This window comes from Pangasianodon hypophthalmus, chromosome 1 (genome assembly GCF_027358585.1).
Source record: "Pangasianodon hypophthalmus isolate fPanHyp1 chromosome 1, fPanHyp1.pri, whole genome shotgun sequence".
NCBI classification, from domain to species: Eukaryota; Metazoa; Chordata; class Actinopteri; order Siluriformes; family Pangasiidae; genus Pangasianodon; species Pangasianodon hypophthalmus.
Window position 1 is genome coordinate 16525732 of NC_069710.1, and position 25218 is coordinate 16550949.

The 25218-nt window shown below is 37.3% G+C and overlaps 1 protein-coding gene across 1 annotated transcript in view; it reads left to right on the plus strand.

Annotated features, from left to right (window-relative positions):
• Positions 1-290: 290 nt before the first annotated feature.
• Positions 291-25218, plus strand: part of ascc3 (activating signal cointegrator 1 complex subunit 3) — a 148885-nt gene continuing 123957 nt past the window's right edge. Inside the window, exons 1-5 of the mRNA XM_026926265.3 lie at positions 291-424; positions 4797-4942; positions 12001-12151; positions 14274-14851; positions 18469-18589. Coding sequence (XP_026782066.3) covers positions 4853-4942; positions 12001-12151; positions 14274-14851; positions 18469-18589 — 940 coding nt within the window. The 5' untranslated portion in view covers positions 291-424; positions 4797-4852. The remainder of the gene's footprint in view (positions 425-4796; positions 4943-12000; positions 12152-14273; positions 14852-18468; positions 18590-25218) is intronic.

A 25218-nucleotide genomic window follows, 5' to 3' on the forward strand; every position in this document is an offset into this window, starting at 1 on the left:
TTCCCATTATAACCATTAAAATCCATTATAAATTCTATGAGGGTTTCTACTGTTTTTTTCAGCAGGGTATTATTATTATTATTATTATTATTATTATTATTATTTACAGTCATTTAAACGTATTTGAAGCGTTCGCCTTGCTGTCTCCAAACTTTTTAATTTTTTTAATTAAAAAGTTTTAATTCAGATTTTGCTTCTGGCGCACTATTTACTTTATGTTTCCGCATACGTCGTACGAATGGATATTGTAGTCAATAAAACCGAAACTGTCTGTTTCAAGTAACGTAGCTGGGAAGCCTAGAACACTACAATACCCACAAAACCTTGCGGCTCATGCGGTCTCTGAATACACGCAGCATTCGGCTAGCTGAGGCGCCTGCTGAAACTGACTGCACATTGGATTGATTGAGAACTGCTAAGTGAGGTCTGGATGGCTGAAATATCTTTCAGTTTTTCAGTGTATTTAAGAATTGACAAGCTTGCTGAAATGTCATTTAAGTTATGGAAAATTTTTAAGACATGAGAAAAACGCGGTATTGTTTATAGGCTTAGCTTTAGCTTTGGCTAAACAAGTACCTGGCTGACAAACTGCAATATGTTGTCATTCTGAAAGTCCATATGTAGCTATAGCTAATGTATAACATTAGCTAGCCAGCTGTAATGCCCTGTTGTATGCCCTATTTTTAGAAACTAGTTAGCTAGGAGGCTAAAGAGGCTAAAGAGGCGTTTATTAATAGTGTTTGGACTTTGATACCGGTGTTCTGACTGAACTAGTAGCTAGGTAGAAGGACAACTAGCTGACCTAAGTGTGGTGTAGGTGTTCAGTTAACACTAGTTTCAGTTCGAGCTGTGTAGAAGTTATATAAGCCAGTAGGGTACTTTAGAGTTTTGCCTCATTTTGTGCTGTTTTTTGCATTCATACAACTACACAATAACTGTGATGAAGGACTAGCTTTTTTGTGTGCACTTCATACATCTCATTTTAATACAACATTTGACCTCTGTCATAAACACTTGTTGTAAGGGTCATGGTTGTGCAAGTTGCACTTGATCATTAGTAGGCTTTATGTGTGATAGGGGCCCAATAACTTACCTTAAACCCCAGAAGATTTGCTTCTCTGCTGTTTTAAACGTCATCTGTATTTTATTGTGTTGCATTTTTCCCTCCTCTTTTCTCACAAGATAGAACAGAATCTTTGCCAACATGTCAATTCCAGTGGGATGTCTATGTACTCAGGTTATTTTCACTGGTAATAAGAGATATTTGAGAATGATCTTTCCATAAAATCTGTTACATTGTCGATTGGCTAGTTATGATATTATCATTATAAGCTGACAAAAGAGTAGCTGCAAGGAAAAGTGGCACTGACCCAAAATACACTGTACCAACCCAAGCTATGATGTGTAGTAATAATAAGTCAACTTTTTGAGTTTTTGAAGTTAGGATTAAATTCATGTGATCAGTCAAACAGGCGAACTGTAAGAACTCAATAATGAATAATAACTTTTGTAATGGGACTTGTAATTTGATGACTATAGTAACCCAACAAACAAAACAACAGTCGCCATAGCTATGCTTCCTGGACCCCACTTTGAGAATTAATACTCCAGAGAAATCCTAATCATTCAAAGAAAATTCTTCTTTTGGGGGAATGATGGGTGGACATCCACACCACAGTCTGTTGCAGAACATCCCATAAAACTTCAAGATGTTGGTGACTGGACAGCTAACTGAGGCATTGGGTTTCTTCTATTTGTTTAGCCTTTTGTTTGTAGCACAACGTGAAAAGGAGATAAAGATTTTCCGTGTAAAAATGTACATGCACGCATAATTAATCTAAAACAGTTCGGTTTGATTACTCAAACCAGCGCTGGAGGTCAGACGCATTTGAACCATTTTTAAAAAATACACATTCAGCTGTCCTTCCAATCCTGTCATAACTTACATTTTTCATGACTGCAGAAGATTACTAAGAAATGCCACAAACTCTTTTGAATAAAACAACCGAAAATGAAGAATGGTACAGGAAGTTGGTGGTCAAATGTTTTAAGATGATTTGCATATTAATGCATGACACAGCATCAGTTGTTCATCGGCCGAGTTGTAGTCAAGTGTAAATGCATATAGTTAAGATCTTATTAGATTATGATCCAGATAAACTGGGTCACTGATGTTGTGCTTAAATCTGCCAGATATTTCTGACACTTAAGTCATCTAGTGTTTAGCAGCAAGTGTCAGTTGCTTGCGGTGGAGCTTTGATACTGTTCCTCTTTGCATTGTGTCCATGTTATTCCGTAATTTCCCATGCTCGTTTTGCAGTTTTGCTGTGAGAGGTGTGTGCAATTTGGATATTGATTGTTCCCTCTTGGATTATTCTTTAGGTTAAATTAGTAAAATGTGTTAGGCCAAACTCCATTCTAAATTACGGCCTACTCTCTTTCTTTGTAAGACGACTAATTCAGACAAAGCCAAATAGTGAATTCTGTTGCTTACTAATCACGCTCACTCGGAGTAAGTACATTATTTACTCATGCAGTTTGCTCATCCAGGCAAACTCCATCCTGACTGATTAAAAATGCGTTTCAGATCTGCAGCTTTCTAATAGCTTTTCTGTGGACTCTTTCAAAGTTATTACACAGTTCTAGCTGGAGAATGGGTTTCCCTTTATGTCTCACTCCCTCTGACATGCACAGATACATGTTAATCTTCAAAATTCATAAATGCAGCTGTGAAAGCTCAATCCAGTGATCTAATGAACTATTAAATGCTTAATTTAATTAAAGATCAGACTTCAGTCATCTTATTTGTTGGAGTGCAATGCAAACAATATTTTGAGTATTTAAAGAAGTACTATTTTTTTTTCCTTTTGTTATTTTATGGTAATATACAAATTAGGGCTGTGTGATATGAAGATATTATACTATTTCCATCTCAGTGGTATTTTCTGATCTTTTGTTACTCATATTGTAACTCAAGTGTGTTTTGTTACTAGTTGTTTCTTTCCCCTCCTTTAAGTTACATTTTTTTACACATTAAATTAAAATATTGTGTTTCAGAATGTGGTACTGTAGGAATTTAAGATGGAAAAACATGTAGGCTAATATGAAGGTTCTGAGTTGCTGTGAGTTGCCCTGACATTCCTGTGATAGTGGCACTCAGTCAGTGTCATGTCAGGGGCGTTGGGACAAAATTAGTGAGAAAATTGTGTGTATATGTCATACACCAAATCGGATGCGTCAAATATCATCAGTCTCCAAATTCAAACACAAAAGAAGTATGACTACATAGTGACTGGCTGGAGCCTCAGGCAGTCAGAAAAGTGAGAGACTGATCAAGTCCAATATAATCAATAATAAGAAAATGGGTTTGGGTGAGATAAAATTTGAGCTTTTTTCTTGCTAAACAGGTAAGGTATTTATTTGTTCTATAACTTCATAGGAAGCTAGTGAATGCTAGTAAGGTGATTTATCCTTGATGTGAAATTTGTACCATTTGCCTAGTTCGAAAGTTGTTTTAGCTAAAGGGAGAACAATATTGAGTGGCGAGAGGGCATCTAGTTTGATCTGATGTTTTTTTTTCTGTGTGTTTTTACTCCAAAGTTGTTATATTGCCATCAATATATGTAGTATTTTAGTGATCAGGCATGATAGTTTCGCTCTCTCTGTATTTTATCCAGCTAGCTAATACCTCTGAGATGGAAGTAGCTTCAGGTAAAGCCCCTGTATTCACCTTGTGGTCTGACTTTGAGTGGTGTGCTGTGTGATTACAGCAGAGCAAATCCTTACCCTTTAACCAGGGTGTATATTTTAGCTAGATAACATTAGGTGCCTAGTTCTTTATGTAGGTTATGTGCTGTTTTTGATTCTGCACAATGGGCACAGTCACACCATGGTATCTGACAGTCATAGTAAGAGCTAACTGGCTGACTCTAGTTAAAAGATGAGCTCTTGTTGAAAGAAAGATTTGTTTTTTTATCTAATACTCAGTAAATGTTAGATACATCATTGTGCACATTTTACTGTAGCTATAATGAAAAAAAAGTTTTTACATCCATAAACATTCCAGTTATTTATTCCACACACATTTGATGATAAGCCGTTTGTGATCATCTTGTAGAGCAAGCTGTCAGTTGGTTTTTCGTCTTTTTAAACTCCATTTTGTGAGGTTCTCACACTAATGAAAGAACTCATTAAGCTTCCAGTACACCCGCCTTTCACTTTCTGTACTGACTTTTATTTCTATCCTGGGAATGTCCAGTTATCTACTGTTTCACTAAGAGAGCTGCTGTAATAATTAATAAGCTTTGGGGAGCAAAGGCAACAAACAGTGCTGTTGAGAGTAAAATAACTTGTTTTTCCTAATCAATCTGTACATAGATGAAGGAGTTTAGTTTTACATTACTGAAATTCCCTGTGAAATTGATTGATTTGACAGCATGCATGTGGTAATGGTGTAAACAAATAATCTGAACACTGTTGACCAAAAGCGCTTAAACCATGTTTAATTTTAAGCATGTTTTCGGTTACTAATAAAAGAGATGAATTTACATTAGGTATTTTACTTGGTAATGAGAAGTGTGGTAATCATGGGACTGATAGTTTCAATTATTAGTTTTTTTATTCATGGGTGTTCATAGCTCTCTAGTGACCAGCAAAGTTCTTGAAAGATAAGGCTTAAAAGGAAATAACACATAATACAGGATGTAACACAATCAGAGGTAACTCATGACTTGAGATGAATCCTGATCTGTAAAGCAGTCACATTAATATTCAGCATTGCTGGTTTTTCCTAACAGGCACTTTTACTGCATGACTACATCTTCCCGCCGATGGTTGACTGAGCGGCAGAGCTATGGCTCCTCCTCGGCTTACCGGTGCATTGCGCTCTTTCTCCACGGTTAGCAAGCAGGAGGACCTCTCACTCGAGCTGTGTGATTTAAAGGCAAGGCACAACTTGTTTTCAGAACAAATATTTCTGTTTTAATTACATTCTCATTTTCTGAAAACGCTATCTAAGTCGTGTATACATGGTTGAATGCTATTTGTTATGTTAATATATTGTCCCTGTTTTCACATACTGATAATCTTATATAATCTATATATGCAGTTCAGGGGCATAGGCATTTTGATATCTTAGTAGTTATTAGTAAAAGGCAGCAATTTTGCATAGCTTTAGACAGCAAAACAAGTCTTCCTAAAAAAAAAAAAAAAAGTTTGTCAGGTTAAGAAGCATGGATTTTCTTTTGTCACAATTTGCTCTGTTTGTCCCAATTTATCTAAAAAACTACAGTACAGAATAGTCCTGGTCGATTTTCGCGATTAATTTGGTTAATTCATATTAATGTTTTAATGCAATTTTCAAAAATGTTCTAATCACAATTGTACATGTTTATATATGTATGTGCAATACAAAATGAGATAATACAAAATACCAGTGTGAAATGAGAATTACAAAATGCTAGTAATACAAACTGAGGTAAATGCAAAATACTATTATGGATTAGGAAATGACCTCATATTTATCTGTGAAATATTAGAATGTAATAAATGAGATCATAACAAAAAATGAAATAGAAAATGAGATACTTGGGAAATACTAGTAAGTAATACAAAAAGAGAATTACAAAATACTAGTATGAAATGCAAAATAAGGTAATTATAACATACTATGATGGAGTAGAAAATGATAGTTACAAAATAATAGTATAAATACAAAATGAGATAATTACAAAATACTATGATGAAATAGAAAATAAGATAATTCCAAAACTATTGCAAACTATTTTATAGCAGCAATATTGGCGGCAAAAAGGAGTTCCATAATAAAGAGTGACTGATGCAGCTTTGTAATGTGCAGGTGTGCAATCTTTTTGAGTCATACTGGGTTAGGTGTTTGACTAGCCCAGGTGAGAGTTGGAAGGCAGCAGGGTGTTGAGTAATCTAACTGCCTCAGGGAAGAAACTGTTATGGAGTCTGCTGGTGGTGGCACGGATGCTCCTGTTCCTTCTGCCAGATGGCAGGAGGGTGAATAGTCCATCACAGGGGTGAGAGGGGTACTGGTGGGTTTACGGATACAGCGGTTGTTGTATGAGATTTCGATGGTGGGTAGAGAAACTCCAATGATCTTTTTAGCTGTTCTCACAATTTGCTGTAGGGTCTTGCGGTCAGAGGCTGTGCAGTTCGTGTACCACACGGTGATACAGCTGGTCAGTACGCTCTCTATCGTCTCTCTGTAGGTGGGTGAGGATGGGAGGGGGGAGTTTGGCTCTCTTCAGACTCCATAGAAAGTGGAGGTGCTGCTGGGCCTTTTTGGCTAGGCAGGTGGTGTTGAGAGTCCAGGGGAAGTCCTCCATCATGTGCACACCAAGAAACTTGGAGCTTTTGACTCTCTCCACAGTTGTTTTGTTGATGTGCAGTGGTGACTGGTCTACTCAGGTCCTTCTGAAGTAAACAATCATCTATTTAGTCTTCTCAGCATTAAGAGATAGACTGTTGTCTCTACACCATTCTGCGAGCAGGTTCACCTCCTCTCTGTACGCTGACTCATCATTGTTGCTGATGAGGCCCACAACTGTAGTGTCATCAGCATACTTGATGATGTGATTTGAACTGTACTTTGCAGCACAATTATGAGTCAGCAGGGTAAACAGCAGTGGACTGAGCACGCAGCCCTGGGGAGCACTGGTGATCAGTGTGGTGGTGCTCGAGGTGGAGTTGCCGATCCTGACGGACTGGGGTCTCCCAGTCAAAAAGTCCAGAATCTAGTTGCTGAGGGAGGTGTTCAAACCCAGCAGGCTCAGCTTTGTTATCCATTTCCGTTGGATGATTGTGTTGAATGCTGAACTGAAGTCTATGAACAGCATCCTTATATAGTCACAGCTATAAGGATGTCCAGACGGGTCAGAGAAAGGTGGGTGGTAGCAGATATAGCATCTTCTGTTGAGCAGTTGGGATGGTAGGTGTACTGAAAGGGGTCTATTGTGGGAAGACTGCTTTTTATGTGTTTCATGACTAGCTGCTCAAAGCACTTCATAATGATAGGTGTGAGTGCAACCGGCCTGCAGTCATTCAGGCAGGACACAGATGATTTCTTCGGTACAGGGGTGATGGTGGTCATCTTGAAGCACATAGGGACAACCACTTAGCTCAGGGAAATGTCAAAGATGTCTGTGAGTACAGCTGTAAGCTGATCAACACATTCTCTGAGCTCCCCGCCAGGTATGTTGTCAGGACCTGCAGCTTTCCTTGGGTTAACTCTGGTCTTACTGATGCCTACAGCAGACCAAGTACTTGGTTCCTGGGAGTTGGGGTGGTCTTCCCCGCTGGCATGTTGTTCAGTGCTTCAAACCGTGTGTAGAAATTGTTTAGTGCGTCTAGGAACGAGGCGTCACCATCACAGACAAGTGGTGTAGCTTTGTAGTCTGTGATGGCCTGAATTCCTTGTCACATGCGCTTTGTGTCCTTGGTATTTAGGAAGTGGCTGTCGATTCTTTCTGCATAGTTGTGCTTCACATCTTTGATAGCCCAGGACAGATTGGCCCTTGCTGTGCGGTGGGCTGCCTTGTCGACAGACCTGAAGGCAGTGTCTCGGGTATTCAGCAGCGAGCGCACTTCAGCAGTCATCCACGGTTTCTGATTTACATGTATGGTGATGGTCTTGAAGGAAGTCACATCATCTATGCACTTGCTGATGTAGCCAGTCACTGATGCTGTGTATTCCTCCAAGCCTGTGGTGTTGTGGTATGTAGCAGCCTCTCTGAACTTATTCCAGTCTCTGTGTTCAAAGCAGTCCTGAAGTGCTGAGATGGCTCCCTCAGACCAGATTCTCACTTGTTTCAGAACCCTTTGGCACGTTTCAAGAGTGGTCTGTATGCTGGGATTAGCATAACAGAGAGGTGGTTTGACCAACTGATTTGGGATCGGGGTGCAGCCTTGTAAGCACCATGAATGTTTGCGTAAACAAAGTCTAAAGTGTTTGTACCACGGATTGTGAAATCATCATGCTGATGGAATTTTAGTAGCACTTATTTCAGATTTGTGTGGTTAAAGTCTGACAGCAATGAAAAATCTGTCTGTAAGTTACTGATAGCCCCATAGAGGTCACTTAGCGCTTCCCTTGTGTTAGCACCAGGTAAAATATATACCGTGATGATGAGCATGATGTTAAAGTCTCTGGGTGGGTAGCATGGCTGACACTTAAGTCATAAACTCCACCAGCGATGAACAGTAGCTTGAGACCACAACAGCATTCCTGCACCATTCGTTGTTTGTGTAAACACACAGACCACCGCTGTGAGTTTTACCAGACAGTGCTGCTATCCTGTTGGCATGATGTGCGGTTAGCCTGACTAGCTGAATGGCTGTGTCCAGAATGCTGTCATTGAGCCATGTTTCCATAAAAACGCTGCAGTCCCTGACCTCACGCTGGGTAGTTAACTGTAGTCTGAGTAAGTCCAATTTATTGCTGAGGGAGAGAACATTTGGAGAATGGATGGTAGAGCCAGGCAGCTAGGGTTAGTCTTCCGCTGCATTGCACACCATTTCCAGTGCCCTCTATCCCAGCCAGCAGCATCAGGCAATACTGCAGTCCCAGGGCCTGGTTTGCGTAGCAGCCTGAGGTCACATAGCTCTTCCCGCAGTCCACTGTTTATTCTTCCTGAGCTTTGTTCTCCAATGTTCAGGAAAAGTTGGTGATGATAGACATGTTCACCAGTTCTTCTCGTGTACATCACTGGTAAAAGTTTCCCAAGTGGTGTAGATTACATGTAACATCCACCATATTTGTGGACACGTAGTGGCCACTGCATGCTACCGCGCCACCATCTTTGTCGTAAATATCTCAAAATAGTCGTGAAACACAAAATGGTAACAATGCCGAAATACTAATATGTAATTCAAAATGAGATAATTACAAAAGACTAATATGAAATGTAAAATGAGATAATTGCTAAATACCAGTTAGTACTACAAAATGAGATATTTATGAAATACTAGCATATAATACAAAATAAGACAAATACAACATAAAATAAGAAAATAAGATAATTGCAAAATACTAGTATGAAATATAAAATGAGAATTACAGAATCAAGCTAGCAACAATGACAAAATACTAGTAAGTAGTATAAAATGAAATAATTGTGAAAAAACTAGTAATTCTCATTTTATATTTCATACTACATACAAGTGTGTGACACAAAATGAGATCATTGCAAAATACTAGTATGTGATACAAAACAATTGTGAAATACTACTATGTAATAAATAAATAATTTCAGATTACTAGTATGAAACACAAAGTGAAACTAGTAATAATGACAAAATACTAGTCAGTAATACAAAATGAATCTAGTAACTATGACAAAATCCTAGTGTTTTACAAAATGAGACAGCTACAAAATACTAGTATGAAATACAAAATTAGATAGTTGAATACTAGTGTGTCGTACGAAATGAGCTAAACACATTATACTTGTGTGAAATTCAAAATGAGAATTACAAAATACTAATATGTAACAAAATGAGATAATTACAAAGTACTTGCATGAAATACAAGATAATCACAAAATACAAAATATTATCGAGTAATCGAGAATCGAGTAATGATTACAAAATACTAGTATGAAATACAAAATGAGACAATTGTGAAAGACTAGTAAAAACACAAAATGAAGTTAGTAACAATGACAGAATACTAGTATGTAATGCAAAATTACATACTTTAACTAACTAAATATAACTACATATGACTACATAACTAAATATATAAAAAATAACTACAAAATATTATTATAAAATTAAAAATTAGACAATTACAAAATGCTTGCATGTAATATAAAATGAGATAAATAAAAAATACTAGTATGTAATAAAAAATGAGAATTGTTAAATACTAGTATGAAACACAAAATGAAGCTAGTACCAGATTACTAATATGTAAAACAAAATGAGATAATTACAAAACTAGTATGATTGCAAAACACTAGTATGAAATATAAAGTGAGATAATTGTGAAATACTAGTTTGTAATACAAAATGAAATAATTGCAAAATACTAGTGTGTAATACAAAATGAGGCAATTACTAGTATGAAATATATAATTAGATAATGGCTAAATCCTCATGTGAGATGAGGATTACAAAATACTATTATGAAATGGAAAATGAGAATTACAAAATACTAGTATGTAATACAAAGTGAGATATTTACGAACAAAAAGTCTAGTATGAAGTATAAAATGATATATTGGTTTGTAATATAAAACGAGAGTTACGAAATACTAGTATGAAATACAAAATGAAACTAGTAAGGATGACAAAATACTAGTATGATATAAAGTGAGATAATTACAAAATTCTATTATGAAATAGGAAATGAGCTAATTGCAAAATTATAATGCAAAATAATATGTAAAGAGATCATAACAAAATACTAGTATGTAATACAAAATCCAAAGGTTTGAAACATATCATATAAAAATGATATACTTTCAAAATAGTAGTATATAATACAAAATGAAGCTAATAACAATGAGATAATACTAGTATGTAACACAAAATGAAGCTAGTAACAATGACAAAATACTAGTGTGTAATGCAAAATGAAGCTAGTAACAATGACAAAATACTATTATGAAATAGAAATTGAGATAATAGCAAAATACTAGTATGTACTACAATGAAATATTTGCAAAATATTAGTTTCATTCAATATGAAGCTAATATCAAATACAAAATACTAGTAGGTAATACAAAATGATAGAATTACAAAATACTAGAATGAAAAATAGCTAAATACTTGCATATGGTTAAAAAAATGCACCCTGAACTGCAGCCAGCTGCTATTTATATCTCCAATGTAATGTAAATTGAGCCAACAATTTACGTTTAAGGTGCAATATTTGTATATTAGGTACAATATTTGTATGTTAGGTGCAATATTTGTATATTAGGAAGGTAATTGTGTTGTATTGTTTGAGATGTGTGTGTTGAATGTATCGTGATCAAACACCAAGAAAAATTCCTAATACATGTAAATGGATATGACGAATAAAATGATTCTGATTCTAAAAATGAGGCTAGTACCAATTACGAAATACACATATGTAAAACAAAATGAGATATTTGCAAAATACTAGCATGTAATAAAAAATGAGGCTAGTAAGAATTACAAAATGCCAGTATGTCATACAAAATGAGAAGTACACAGTGCTAGTATGAAATAGGAAATGAGAGAATTGTAAAATACTAGTATGTAATACAGAATGAAGCTAGTAATAATTACGAAGTACAAGTATATAAAAAAGTGAGATAATTGCAAAATACTAGTATGTTATCCAAAATGAGATAATTATAAAATACTTGTATTTAATGCAAAATGAGACTAGTAACAATGTTGTTATATATGTTGTGTTCTTCATTTTTCCTTTGTTGTTCTGAGAAATTGAAACCAACCTTTTTTCAGAACGTGTCCACTAGTGAGTAGACTCACGGAAGACTCTTACAAAATTATGTCCTTGAAAATGTATCTCTATTAAACTAGTCCTCTGTTTCTCCTCCATTATTTATAACTTTGTGTTAGACACATTCTCAATCCTTCACTTCCCTCCCCATCTTGTTTTTCCTTAATCAGTCCATCTCCTGACTTCTGGATTTTTAGGAGGAGGTAGATTGTGCTTCTGATTATCTTATATCTGCAGCTTAGCACTAAATTGTTTAAAGTAGCAAACAGTCTTCTTTATGTAAGAGATAAAGACCGTGCTTTATTCTGAGCATACGCTATAACACTGAGATTTCGAAGGCACCATGATGCTTATACAGTGGCGTGGTGTTAAAGGAGTTTATTATCTAAACTTGATGCTAATTCAAAAAGGGCCTTGTCATTGCATTTATATATGAACATTTTACTTATATAAATAATTTGTAATATTCCCTCCAGCTTTAAGCAAAGACACGAAAAGACTTTTGTGATTTGTGATCACGAAAAGATTTCTTTGACAGGCCAAGCGTTTGAAGAGGCAAGAGCTGTTTGGCAGAGAGGGTCTGACCTGGGCAAAGGTTGTCCAGTTTTTCACACAACAACTAGAGAAGAAGGAACAACAGAGAGGATCACAGGAGCTAAAAAATCTTCTTCACGCGGCCAAGCAGATAGGTATAGTATTTAACTGATTTCTAGAAAATTCCTGCATCCTGTCTTATTCCTGACCGATATTGTGTGTTCATTATAAAAGAATTCTTTGGTTGTAAATTAAGACAGGACGTCTTAGATCGCATAATGCGACATGCTCACTGGAGGCCGATTTGGTGCCATTGCGACTTAAGACACAGATGATAGCAAAGTTCTGGCACTGTCAAGAATTTTTCATTAAAAGCTCATAGAGTGTCAGCTGCTACAATGAGTGTCTAAATCCAAACAATATGAGGACAGCATAGGATGACAAGAAACTCACAGGACATCTACAAAAAATACGATCGCGGTAATGGTGAAACTTAGACGAAACATGCTAATGGACCCAAAAATATCCTTATTACTGCAAGCTCACTGTTTATGTGACCTTACATGAGCCCAGATCATGCTGACTGATGAGTGTAGTAATTGTCTTTAATTACAGATATTTCCCTAGAGGATCTTCATAGTATAATCTGTCATTGAAAACATAGTCTGTTATAGAATTCAGTCAAGATAATAATTTTAAAACCAGCTTTAGCCAAATACAAGTGTTATAAACTATATATATTGTTAGAAAGCATGAAGTTAAGGTATACTACACACATCCATATTGAACGTAACCAGTCATAAAGGTGAATGTCAGAACACCGTTAGAGTTCAGCTTTCCTGATGTGTCTAATAATTAGATTAGATGCAAATCCCCCAGAATGCAGTCTTAGTCAAACTGAGCTGCATACTGCATCCTATCACACGACTCATATTACTCTTCTGATCCTGTTGTCAGGGGACAAGGGAGGTAGGTCGCAGGGAAAGCAGCAGGGCATGGATTGCAACATGGCAGGGCTCTCTCTTTTGCTAATCCCACTATAGCTGTTGTGAACGCAAGCAAGACTCTTCTCACAGCAGGCCTGGAGTATTTGCGATAGAAACCAAAGACAAAAGGATCTTTTTTTATTTTGTAACTAAATAGCTGATAAAAGTCTGTGATAAACAGCTCAGTGCTATATAGCAGGATGAAGCCTAGATGCTGCTGTAGCTTAATTAAAAAAAAAAAAACAATTATTTTCTCATTTAAATATCTTTAAAATGTGCTTTGGGGTGTGGTTAAAGATTATCTGTTTCTGAGCCGAAGTGTTACTATGTTCTGTAGAGTACAGGGAGATTGTACTGGAAACTGAAGGTGTATTATGTAAGGACATGCTAGTGTGATGGATGGTTCAGACTGTGTTAATTACTCTATTTTTAAAACCTAATCATGATTGAACAAAAATAACTTTTATTCATATTGTGACTGTTACACTGTAAGGTACTGTACAGTAGAAAAGTCTAACTCTGGGGGAAAAAATGCAATGAAATAACAATGAAGGGAGATTAAAGAGCTGATGAATTGTGGTGATTTTGCTTGAAATCTATTTAAACGCTAAACAGTGTGTGTGATATATCTAACAGGCTTAGGTATAAATCACATAGACAAAGGTTGGACCTAAATAACAAAGCTATTCTAAAATATTACATTTACCATTCCTAATTACAAGGACCAGTGTAAAGTCTAACATTTCTCCTGTACCAAAAGAAAAACCGTTTGCTACAGGTTCTTCAGTGCTGTGGTCTTTGAAAACAAATATTTCTTAGCTGACAAATGTTTGTTACATTATGTGTAGAAAGGTGTGTTTGCACATTCAATACAGCTCACACAGTATCCTCAGTTTGCAAACAGGCCATTCTGAAACATCCCCAACCAGAATAAAGTACTGTTCTCCAAGTTTACATATTTTAAAATGCACAGAAATGAGCAATTACTTATAGACAATGAACGGTATGTAGAAAGTGAACTGCATTCAGAGAATTTTAATTGGCCCGAATCCTTGTCTTCCCATCACTTGGTCATGTTCTCTCCTTTAATTGGACATTCAGCCCTTTTCTTCCCATTATTAAAGATTTCTGTGGCTAGCATTGGGTTTAGGCATTTCCTCAACAGCAAAAGCATGGGCAGTGTAGTGAAAGTGGTTCTAATTGTTCCATCACATCGTACAGAGGCACTTTCTCAATTTGTGGGTCCACAGAATAATCACTGTGCTTCCTATATTCTCTGTGAACTTTGCAGTGAGTACAGATTTCGGACAGGATGCCATTGAAAGTGCTGCAGTCTTCTTGTTCAAGACATTCCACAACAAAGAGCAGGTCAGCCATGAAGAGACCCGGGCCATTAAGCAGATGTTCGGACCTTTCCCGGCCTCAGCAGCTGAAACTGCCTGTGCTGCTGTCAGCCAGCTGGTAGCTCAGCATGGAGAGTCCCAGGTGGAAGCTTTCATCCAGACCCAGACGTTCAACAAGCCTGTAGATCATGGAAAGTCTTTTGGACAGAACATTGCCTTCTCTTTTGACACTTATGCCTTAGATAGTCTAGATATTTTTCCATGGGAGGAGGAAAATAGTGAGGGGCTGAGCCTGGACTTCAACAGCTTCTTGAGCAACCATGCTGGAGGGCGTAGCGCTGGTTTAGAGAGCACTGGAGCACATTCAGTGAGCCAGAGCAGCAGTGCTGACCGTTCCATCCTTAGAAGAGAGGTGGAGAAGTACCTGAGTGGAGGCAACATGGGTTCATCCAGTGTAGAGGAGCTCTGTACCTCACTGTTCGAGATGCTGGCTTCTACCAAGAGTGATGATGAACTTCAGAATGAGGTGAGAGCCAGTGTATATTTACTGTCCTAACTTTTGCTTCAGAGAACGCAGCTATGTAGAGAGCACAGCTCCCCCCACAAAAAAAAAAAAAAACAAACAAAAAAAACATAGTCATCTATTGTTTTAAGGAAAAAACACAATGGGTGTGCTGTTATAGGAAAGTAATCAGTGATAGGGTGGGCCATTACTACCCCAGAGTTGACTCCTTCCATAAATGTTAAACATCTCTTCACAGAAATTTGATTCAAGAATTCAACACCACTGTGGTATAAGCTGATAGTAACAGTTGTGGATTTTCCACAATTATATTAAAAAAATGAACATTGCAGATATTTTCTTATGCCGTCTTATGGCATGTGATTGGAAGGCTGTGGCTTTGGAATCATTATTATTTGAGGAAAATTTCAATCAAATAAAGTTCAAAAGAAAGCACATAACTGACCAGTCAATATCACTCCTTGTGAGAGATATGTATATGTTTGTGGATGTGTAACCATCAGACCCATATGTGGGCCTTCCCCAAACTGTTGCCACAATGTTGGAAGCACAGAACTGTATAGGATGGCTTTGTATGCTGTTAGGGGAGCTGAATCTGGAATGGGATGTTCAAAATGCACATATGGGTGTGATGGTCAGGTGTCCACAAACTTTTGGCCATATAGTGGATATTATAACACTATATAGTTCATTACATCATAATATGCATGGATGTTATTGGTTGCTGCCAAGTCAGATGAGCTAGCAGCAGTTTGGCTCCCCTTTATTGTAGGACATTGGAGAGCAGGGATGTTGGTGCCTGTGGAGATGGAAAGATTTTCTGGATTTGGCCAGTTGGATTTGATGACAGTGGTTAAACTTGGGCTGGACTCTCATCTGTTTGTCACAGACATTTCAGTTCAATATGAAATCAAATGTAATTTAACAAGGATGTGTTGTTCAGCCTCCCTAACTTATTCCTTAGTTTCTTTCTTTCTATATCCTTCTTAATTAGTTGTAATCAGCTGACTGTTGTGCCTCTTGCATTAAACCTCCATCATCTCCCAAGGTCTTAGTGTAGCACCTGAGATATTTTTAATGTTCCTCACGTATTTGACATTTGGAACCTAACTCTCCCACTGGCGTCTTCAGATGTAGAATGCCCTTTGTCTGTGAGCCCACCATGCTTCTCTTTGCAAGTGACTCCAAAGTTAATGGCAAAGTTGAAAGCATTTCCACTTACTGGCCTTAAACTTAACAGAGGTAGAGGGGAGGGCATACAAGTGGTAGAGCCCAGCTTTTTAATATTTTATATTTGTGCTTTAAAAATGACATTTGCTGCAAAAGCAAATGCTACATATTTGAAGTGGGAGAAGAGTAGAGGAGTGAGCCATTAGATGATAAGGATTAAAGGTAATTTACATTAGCATAGAACTGGAATTATGTAAACTGACAGCAGACTTTTTCAACTGATATCTTTGTACTTTATGTATGTTTGTTGTGCTGTAAAACTTTGTACTTTATTACAGTATGAAATGGTGGAATATAAATACAACTTAGGATACAATACAGTTTTCTTGAAATACAGTTTTCTTTTTTGTTGAAAATGCTTTTGTATTAGTAGGAAGAAATACACACACACACACACACACACATACATAAGTGTATATGTATTTTTTTTCAGCATTTTCAACATCATCTAATCTAATGGCTCAATTCAAAAGAAACAAGAAGACAAAGAAGATCTGTTTGTAAATTTATTCTAGTCATACTATTACTATTTAAATGAGTAGCTCACCTTTGGGCACTTTCCCTTTACTCACTGATAATTAATTGATGCTATTTTTCAAAGCTCTGCTTGTAGTTTGAAAGCAATTGTTTAGCTTAGTGTAATGATGGACAGCTCGTGGATTATCTGTCTGTTCTTCTCTTACTTTAAGAAAAACTGAGGAGCTGTTCTAAGGATTTCAGTACTTTTAATCCAGGAAATGGCATCTAGGTATTTCAGATGATCGGATGTTTTAAAAAGGATCAGTTCATAAAAGTACTTGTCTGTCTCACCCCACATTTTTGTTGTTTGGCCACATTTGAAATGAAATGTCTGTCTGTAAGGTTAAAATGTTGAAGGTTATCTTACATATGAGTCTTTTTCCATGAACAGTCAGCTCCAGAATTACTGGGTTTAAAACAGGGTGGGGAAAAAATGCCTTTTGTGGTTAAAAAGCTTGCTCTCTGAAAATATGAGCAAGTAATCTGAGGCCGCTCCTCAATACAGAAACTCTCCAGATCCTACAGTGTACTATATCCTCTGTTGTGGACTCTCCTCTTCAGCCCTGTGGGGTTTAAGTCCAGAGATTGGAATGGCCACATGACAAAAGCTTGGTTCTCTGGTCTTTTAACCATTTTTGTGTGGATTTGGACGTATGTTTTGAATCATTGTCCAGCTGGCAGATCCAATTGTCACTTCTTAGTAGAGGCAATATTTAAAATATTCTAGTACTTACATGGCATCATGGACTCCATGATCCTAACAAGGTTCCCAGGGCCTTTGGAGAAACAGCCCTACATCATCACAGATGCCCCACCATATTTAACAGTGGCGATTATTTTCTCTTGTATATAACCATTCTTCTCTTTAAGCCAAACCCACCTTGAGCGTTCATTGCCAAAAAAAAGCGCTATTTTTGTTTCACCTGACCATAGAATCTGGTTCCAATCAAAGTTCCAGTAGCGTCTGCTGAACTCCAGACCCTAATGTTTGTGGTTAGATGGAGGAAAATGTTTTCGTCTGGCATGCTTTTTGAGTAGATTGTTTGCCTGGAGGTGGTGTCTAATTGTAGATTTCGAAACTTCATGACCCCAGCATGCATTTGCAAATCTCCAAATGTGGTCTGCAGAGAAATTTTTGCCTCTCTAGCCATCTTCCTCACTGTGCGTGGGGGGAAAGTACATATGGTATGGCATGATATGGTCATTTTTCAGGCATGTATGTATTTTTATAGTCAGTGCCTGATTTATGAAAGGCAGCACACTTTTGTCTCATTTCATTTGTGTGTTCTTTAATCTTCCCCATGTTGATGAATGACTAAGGGAATTTAACCCCTGTATCACCTCATATTCCACACCAGTGAAACAGGAGGTTGTGGATGACTGCTTAAGAGCTCCTAAAGAGTTAAAAGTAATATATAAATGATTCAATTACATTTTGTTTATAAAAATATCTAGAGATGCCTATAATTGGGACACATGGTTTTCTTAGAGGGTTTTTAATTCCTCAGAATAAATTTACTTGAATCAAAGGTTTCTCTCATATTTTCAGTGTGGGCTTAAGACAATTAACCACAAAGACATTCTTTTAACCATTTTTTTTACCCATCTTTACCAAGGGTGACAGTAATTCTCAAGCTGACTGTATGTTTTGTTTTTTCTGGTGCTAAGTGCCAGGTGTCTGTGTTCAGCAGACTGTGCAGCAGATGAGATTCTGCTTCAGAATTAGAAATGTGGGAGATAATGACTACCAAGTGCTCATGTTTGGCATATAGAGAGGATGATGTTTTTGGTTGCAGTAAGAATTTATTTTTTCACACATATGTCCTGATGCCCTGATGACTCTATCTCTTTTCTGTGTCTCATACACTCAGCTGTTTGAGTTTCTTGGCCCTGAGGGATTTGAGATGATCTCAACGCTTCTCCAGAAAAGGTCTGATATTGTGGACTCTCTTCTGTCTGCGCCACCAGACAGCAGAGTCAGCTACCCACCCGGTAAGTCGTGTAGTCTGCTAGCTTCAAAACAACAAAGACAAAGCTCAACGAAAAAGACAAAGACAAATGTAATGCTGTTCTCCACAGCGTAATGACAGAACTGCCATACCATGCTCAGCTAATGATTTGATTATAGCATTTATATTGAATGATTAAGTGCACATGCCCCAAAGAAACACAAAAAGGATACTGACACACAAGGCTTTTTAAAAATGCATTTTAACCACAGTGCACTTTATATGGTTTAAGAATAGCAGAGAGTGCCAATAAGGGTGCTCTTACATATGCAGCATTAAGTCTGTTTAAATCCAGTACAGAGTACAGTTTCAGCCTCTTTCCTTCCTACATGCCCCTCAGCCAATGCGTTTGACTTTTTGATTTGTTTGATTTGGTTAGTTAGGTGCGATGTCCAACCAAACCAAATAGAAAAACAACTAAAATTAAAGCTGCAAGCAGCATTTTCAGGGGCCAAGCACCCAGACTCAATGAGCCGCACATTCATAGATTCACTACAATTGTTGCCTAAGCAGAGCCATAACGTTAGGCAAAGGGATTCAAGAGTGATTTGTAGTTTGACTCATGATGTGTATGTTTTGACTACGGACAATGGTGGAATTCTCTGACTGTAGGAGGAATCGTCTAGAACAAATAGGCAGTAGGGTGGCATTGCTGCTGCGGCTGCCGCTAATGCTGTGACCTGTGGTGTTGTCTGTTGCTACTTTGACCTGTGGTCATGATTGTTACTGCTCTGACCTGAAATTTTTTTCTTCTTGCAATTTAAAAACGTCTAAGGTATTTGTTTTTTTTCTCATCAGTCTGTGCCTTTTTTCACACTTCACACAAGAATCTGCACCAGACTTATATCTGTATTTTACTGAGTTTGTTTTTTTTTTAAATTGAAAATTGCTAAATAAAAATGCTATTTAATATTAAACCCTGTCAGTGATGTGTTGTGTGTATAATAGTACATTGAACAGCTAGAATGGCAGTGGACAGTTATTTAGACAGGTCTCAAGATGACGTGGGCCAAATTTGGTCAAGATTGGACAAAATTTGCAGGAGAAGCATTTTTGGCATGTTATTGTAGCTTTTGACCAGTAAGTGGCACTGTCTTGAAATTTGTTGCATAGTCTCAGGTAATGGTCCTGAAGATGCCTACCAAGGTTTGTGTCAGTGCGCAAGGTCATTACTGAGATACAGCCTCACTTCCTTTTTGGCAGCATCACCGTCAGATTTGTTGGCAAACCATTCTTTTGGTAACTTTTGTCCAGGTTGGTCAGACGATGATGTATGCCAAATTTGGTGTTGACTGGATATGTTTTGTAGGAGGAGTAGTGAAAAAAAAGTTTTATGACAAAATCCAAGATGGGTGGCAGGAAGTACACTTGAATTTCAGATGTTGGTGTGTTCACTTCAGCATACTCTAGGGAATTATAGGAAAAAAGAACTGTGAATTTAGCACAAATTCTTCAAATGTTATCAGGGAAAAAAATGAAAGTTGTTACAGTTCTTGACCACAAGGTGGCACAGTCACGGAACTTCTTGTATACATTCAGGGCGTGGCCCTGAAGATACTTAAGTTTTGTGATAATATGTAGATACATTGCTGATCTTCACATCCTGTTTTTTGCATTTGCCAGCACATTACATGAGAATAGTTTTGAATATCAGAATTCCTTTGATGACTTTTGTTCAGACAGATCTCAAGATGATGTGAGCCATATTTGGTGAAGATTGGATAAAATTTGTAGGAGGAATAGCAAAAATGGCAGTTAGATATAAGCATTTTTAGCATGTTATTGTAACTTTTGACCAGTAGGCGAGGCTGGCACTGGTCATGGTCCTGAAGATGCCTACCAGGTTTTGTGTCAGCGGGCAAAGTCGTTAACGAGATACAGCCTCACTTCCTGTTTGGCAGCTTCGCTGTCAGGTTCGTTGGCCCATTATGGAAAAACCATTTGGAATATTCAAAATTCTATCGATAATTTTTGTGAGGCTTACTCTGAAGATGACGTCTGCTAAATTTGGCGATCATCTGACAAAATTTGTCAGAGGAATAGCGAAAAAGAAAAGAAGAAGAAAAAGTAGAATAACAATAAGGTGCCTACGCACCTTCAGTTTTTGGCCCCATAAGTATCAGTTTTGCTCTGATTTGAAATGGACTAATAGATGTGATATTTTTTCCCTCTAATCCATCTACATACATGACTGTCATATTTTGCACAAACATGATATTAGACATTCATATGAAATACGAAGAATAGATTGATATAAATCTGTGTTTGCTTTGTAAAGGCTTTATAAAGTAGTTGCTTGATTCTGGCATCAGATTTTGCATTATTCAGTGTGCCAGGTTATCAGGACTGTGTGCAATATTAATGAACAGATGTATACTTTTCCTGCTGAAAACTCCGGCTTGGTCTGACCAGCTACCAGCTGCCAAAAGACAGAATGCACTGGTAAGAAGATGGAAAGAATTTGAGTTAGAAAATCTCAAACATTTATTAATCAGTTTAATCAAGTGATATGGAAGTTGGCAAAGCCACTGGCTTGACTGGCTAAGACTGTTTTTTGGCAGATGGATTGGGTATTTTAGGACAATTATTCTAAAAAAAAAAAAAAATTCCCAACTGCACAAATGAATAATAAGTATTTATCAAATTTGTGCTTGTCGAATTTTCCGTCCAGAGTCCTTGGAAGAAGCTTACCATTGAACCCTACTATGACATTTTCTTGTATTTCCTCCAGTATTTTATCCATTATCTAAAGAATAGGTCAACATTCAGTGATTTATTTTCAAGAATGTTAAATAGTGATAGAAATCCATTTTGCCTTCTTCCCACTTTAGGTAGGACAGCTTTCACAGTGTCTCTTGCTTCCAGATGATCATATTAATTGGTTCTTTGAGACTCAATGTACGTGATGTTTGCTGACTGCTATTAATGCATTAAGGGCACTTTGATTGTAAGACATTGTAAACCTTGTTGACGATGTGACTAACCTCATTCAGCACCTAGTGCTTAGGCAAGAAAAACCCAGTATAAAGGACTGGAGGTTAATATTGAATTTTTAAAGACTTATATATTGACTTTGCCACACAGGGGTGAATGTGGCAGTAAAACTTTAAAGAGCTCAACACTGCTCTCTTTCATTCCTCTGTCTAATTTTTCTTATATTTCTTTGTATCTCTCTTTCTTTCTGTGTTTCTGCATGTCTGACTTTCTTTCAAATTATCCAGTTTTCTGTTCTAATACTTACTCCAGTTCTATGGCTACAGGCCTGCACTGTCAAAAAGAGCTAATGGGCTCCTGGCTAGTCAAAAAGTTCACTTGCCAGATTGCTTGTGAGATGAGAGTTACCTTGACAACCATGGGTAGAGGTCAAAAGACAGGCTAAAAGCTGCTGATGAAATTGCCCACTCTTTGCATCCCATTAAGAGAGGTGGGTTTTCATTGTGTGGGCTTGTCAAGAGTTGATTAGCTGTAACAGTCCATGCTCTTTTGTAAGGGTCCAAGCATTAAATGTTATGATGCAAAACCTTAACCTTTAACTGAACTTTGTGCATAATTACTAAATAGCTAGATGCAAGGTCAGATTATTGCCTCTGATTTTTCGTTTGATTATCAGTAAACCATATGGACTTCTTCTAATTCAAAATTTCTGTATTTATTTTAATACAGAAGCAATAGACCTTCCGTATACACTGATCAGCTGTTTTCCCAAACCAGCAGTAATCTTTGTTTAGTCTCAGATGTGCTAGACAGATGAGCACCTCATTGAATTAATACTTCATATCCATTTCATCATTGTCATAAAGCCTGCTTACATCTGCAAGATTTTTGCCACAATGTGTTCTGCAGTTATCACTGAAGCTTAGGAAATACAGCAAGTAAGCACACAATCCTTCGCCAAGACTTGGCTCATGTTGTCTTCCTGGTGTTATAACAAGCGTTGGGAAATGTTTTTGCATTATCACTATTGAAGTGTTCAAATATTGTAGCTTTTGACATCAGGTTGTTGGAGGATTGATTCCTTTCCATGAGGGAGTCCATGCTGTAGTTGCTAAGGCAAAATGAATATACACATAGTTAAAAAAAAAAATCACTAATGCTTTTTCTAGGTAATTGCTCCGTAGGGGGTATAATAACTAATCCTGCAACAGAAACATGATGCAAAAATAGCCTCGGTCTCAGGCAGTGTAATGGAGAGCACATGCACTTGTACAGTGAAGCCAAAATCCAGGCAACAGAGGCACATCAAAGAGAGGAAGGAAGAAAAAGTGGTGCAGTTCCACACAAGCCTGGTGTCAGCACAGGACTGTGGAGATACAGATGTGACCATGTCCCAAATGCAGTGCTGACGAAAAGAGAAGAGTTGCCTTTGAGATGGAAATCGCAGGGTGGGCGAGAAGGTGTCAGAGACAGCATGAAAAATTCAAAAGATCCTTTTGAGTATTGATGGGCCATCGCTGTCAGTGAGAGGATGGACAAGCCTAGAACTAGAGTGCAAAGAAATGAGAATCGCAGACTGGAAATATTATTTGGGGGGAAAAAAAAGACGAACTGGCTTTTCCAGAGGAGGTGTAAGAACCAGACGGAAATTTATAATATGACGTGAAAAAGATTCAGATTGGGTTGTTAAAGAGGTAATGACCGACTGGAACTTGTTTTATGCGTTGATTAAAAAGTTAGGGCAATTACAGATTGAGTTTCATTTTACTGCATTTACAATTTTAAAATTGCAAGTAGTAGATTTTTTTTTCTTACTTAATAAGGGTTTCGTCGATTAAAAACTTACTAGCAGAGCATGATAATTTTTTTTAAGCTATGACCTCAGAACAGGTATATCATATTACTGAGAAAACCCATTTGGAGTGATTATCTGTATTTACTATCCTTTCAGTCATTTCAAAGACCCTCACCAACACCTCTTCACTCTGCCCCAATCTCAGTCTGTACGTAAAAAAACATACGTGCTCTGAGAAGAAAATGAAGAGAAATACAGTAAAACTAGAATAAACATTGGCAGGGCTTTGACAAGACAAGGTAATTTATTACTATTGAAGGGGTTGAAGCTAGACACTGAATTAGTGACAATTCTCTTTGACAGATATATAAATACAATCTGTATAGCTTTGAATTGTTTGAATAGATGGCTTTACATAAGCAGGTATATTTTTATCACTTAGAGAGCCAGGTAAGGCAATGCTTTGGATGACCCACCTTCATAAAATATGTATATAGTGCTAGATAACTGCATCAGCCTCTCATGTAGCTAACGATACTAGCAAGCTAACACTGGTAATGACCGTCAGCTGAAAGACTCTTTAAAACGAAGGAAAAAACATAGGACAGCGAAGTCACTCTTGTTCGTTCTTGCAACAGCAAGTCAGTATGCACCAAATTTCATGCATCTGTAGTGTTAGGTTAAAATGCTAACACTGCCCACACGCAGGTGTCAGTTTAATGAGTAAAAAAACGTTTGTCTATGTAACGTATTGTAAACTGATTTGCTGTTAGAAAATCCACACTCGATGTGCTGTTGAGATGTGGGTGATATCAGATTTTTGGTTCTCCTATCAAGCAACGTTAGCATAATGCTAGCTAGGTATTTATCTACTTGTGAGGTGTTATCTTCCTTAATGTAGTATAACAAACGCTGGTACTTTTAGATTCTGGGGGAAGAGCTTTCTGTGCATGAGGTGGAATGGGGCGGTCTGAAGGAGTAAAAATATCATTCCAATCTTGTTCAACTTTACCTTAGTCAAATTTTGACTCATCTTGGCTGATACACCTTTAACAATTAATTTGTGACATGAATGTACTGAGTTTGTGCTTAATAAGCTCTATGCCAAGCCAAAAGACATGTTTGTCATGTTTGTATTAAAAAAAACAATTGGATATGTAGGTACTATTTATAATGGAACACAAGTCTGTTCCATTTATAAACGTTAAAGTCATTAAAGTTAAAGTTCATTAGTATCACATCAATGAATCTAATGGTGAACAATGACTCTAACAGCGATACGTAGGGAAGGCTGGATAATGTAGGGGGAATTATGCTCACAGTAATAAACTAATAGCTTTGGGTCACTTGGAGGCACACAGCTGTTTATAGCCAGGCTGGGAACAGCATGTAAAGATGCAGTTTTCCTCAGTAGTCTGGATAATTAACCATTCTGTTAAATAATAAACCAACAAGCTGCACAGCTGGTGTGTGCTATTTCACCAAGCATATTCAGGATCTCTATATGTGGTTGTATAAATTATTATTAATTAGGTCATCTCCCTGTTCTGTTGATATGACAGCAGAACATGGAGGTTGCTTAATGAATTATGATGAAACCCTTGGTTTATTCATAAGTTAATGCCTGTTAGCTTGCAGCATGACAGAGCAGTTTTCCTGAAGTCTGGGTTGGCTCTTTGTTTTGGCAAAATGAATTAGCTCATAATCAGATTGATTGGTTTCTTTTAAACCTGATTTTTCTGATCACTGTGCACGCCTTGTGTAATTAAGCCTGTTATAAATGTGATAACGCAAATTTTATCTTTATCGCAATTGTTATGTCAAAGGATTGGACAAATCACTAGCCCACTTGCCCAGTACAAGCAGATTTCCAGGCTATTAGC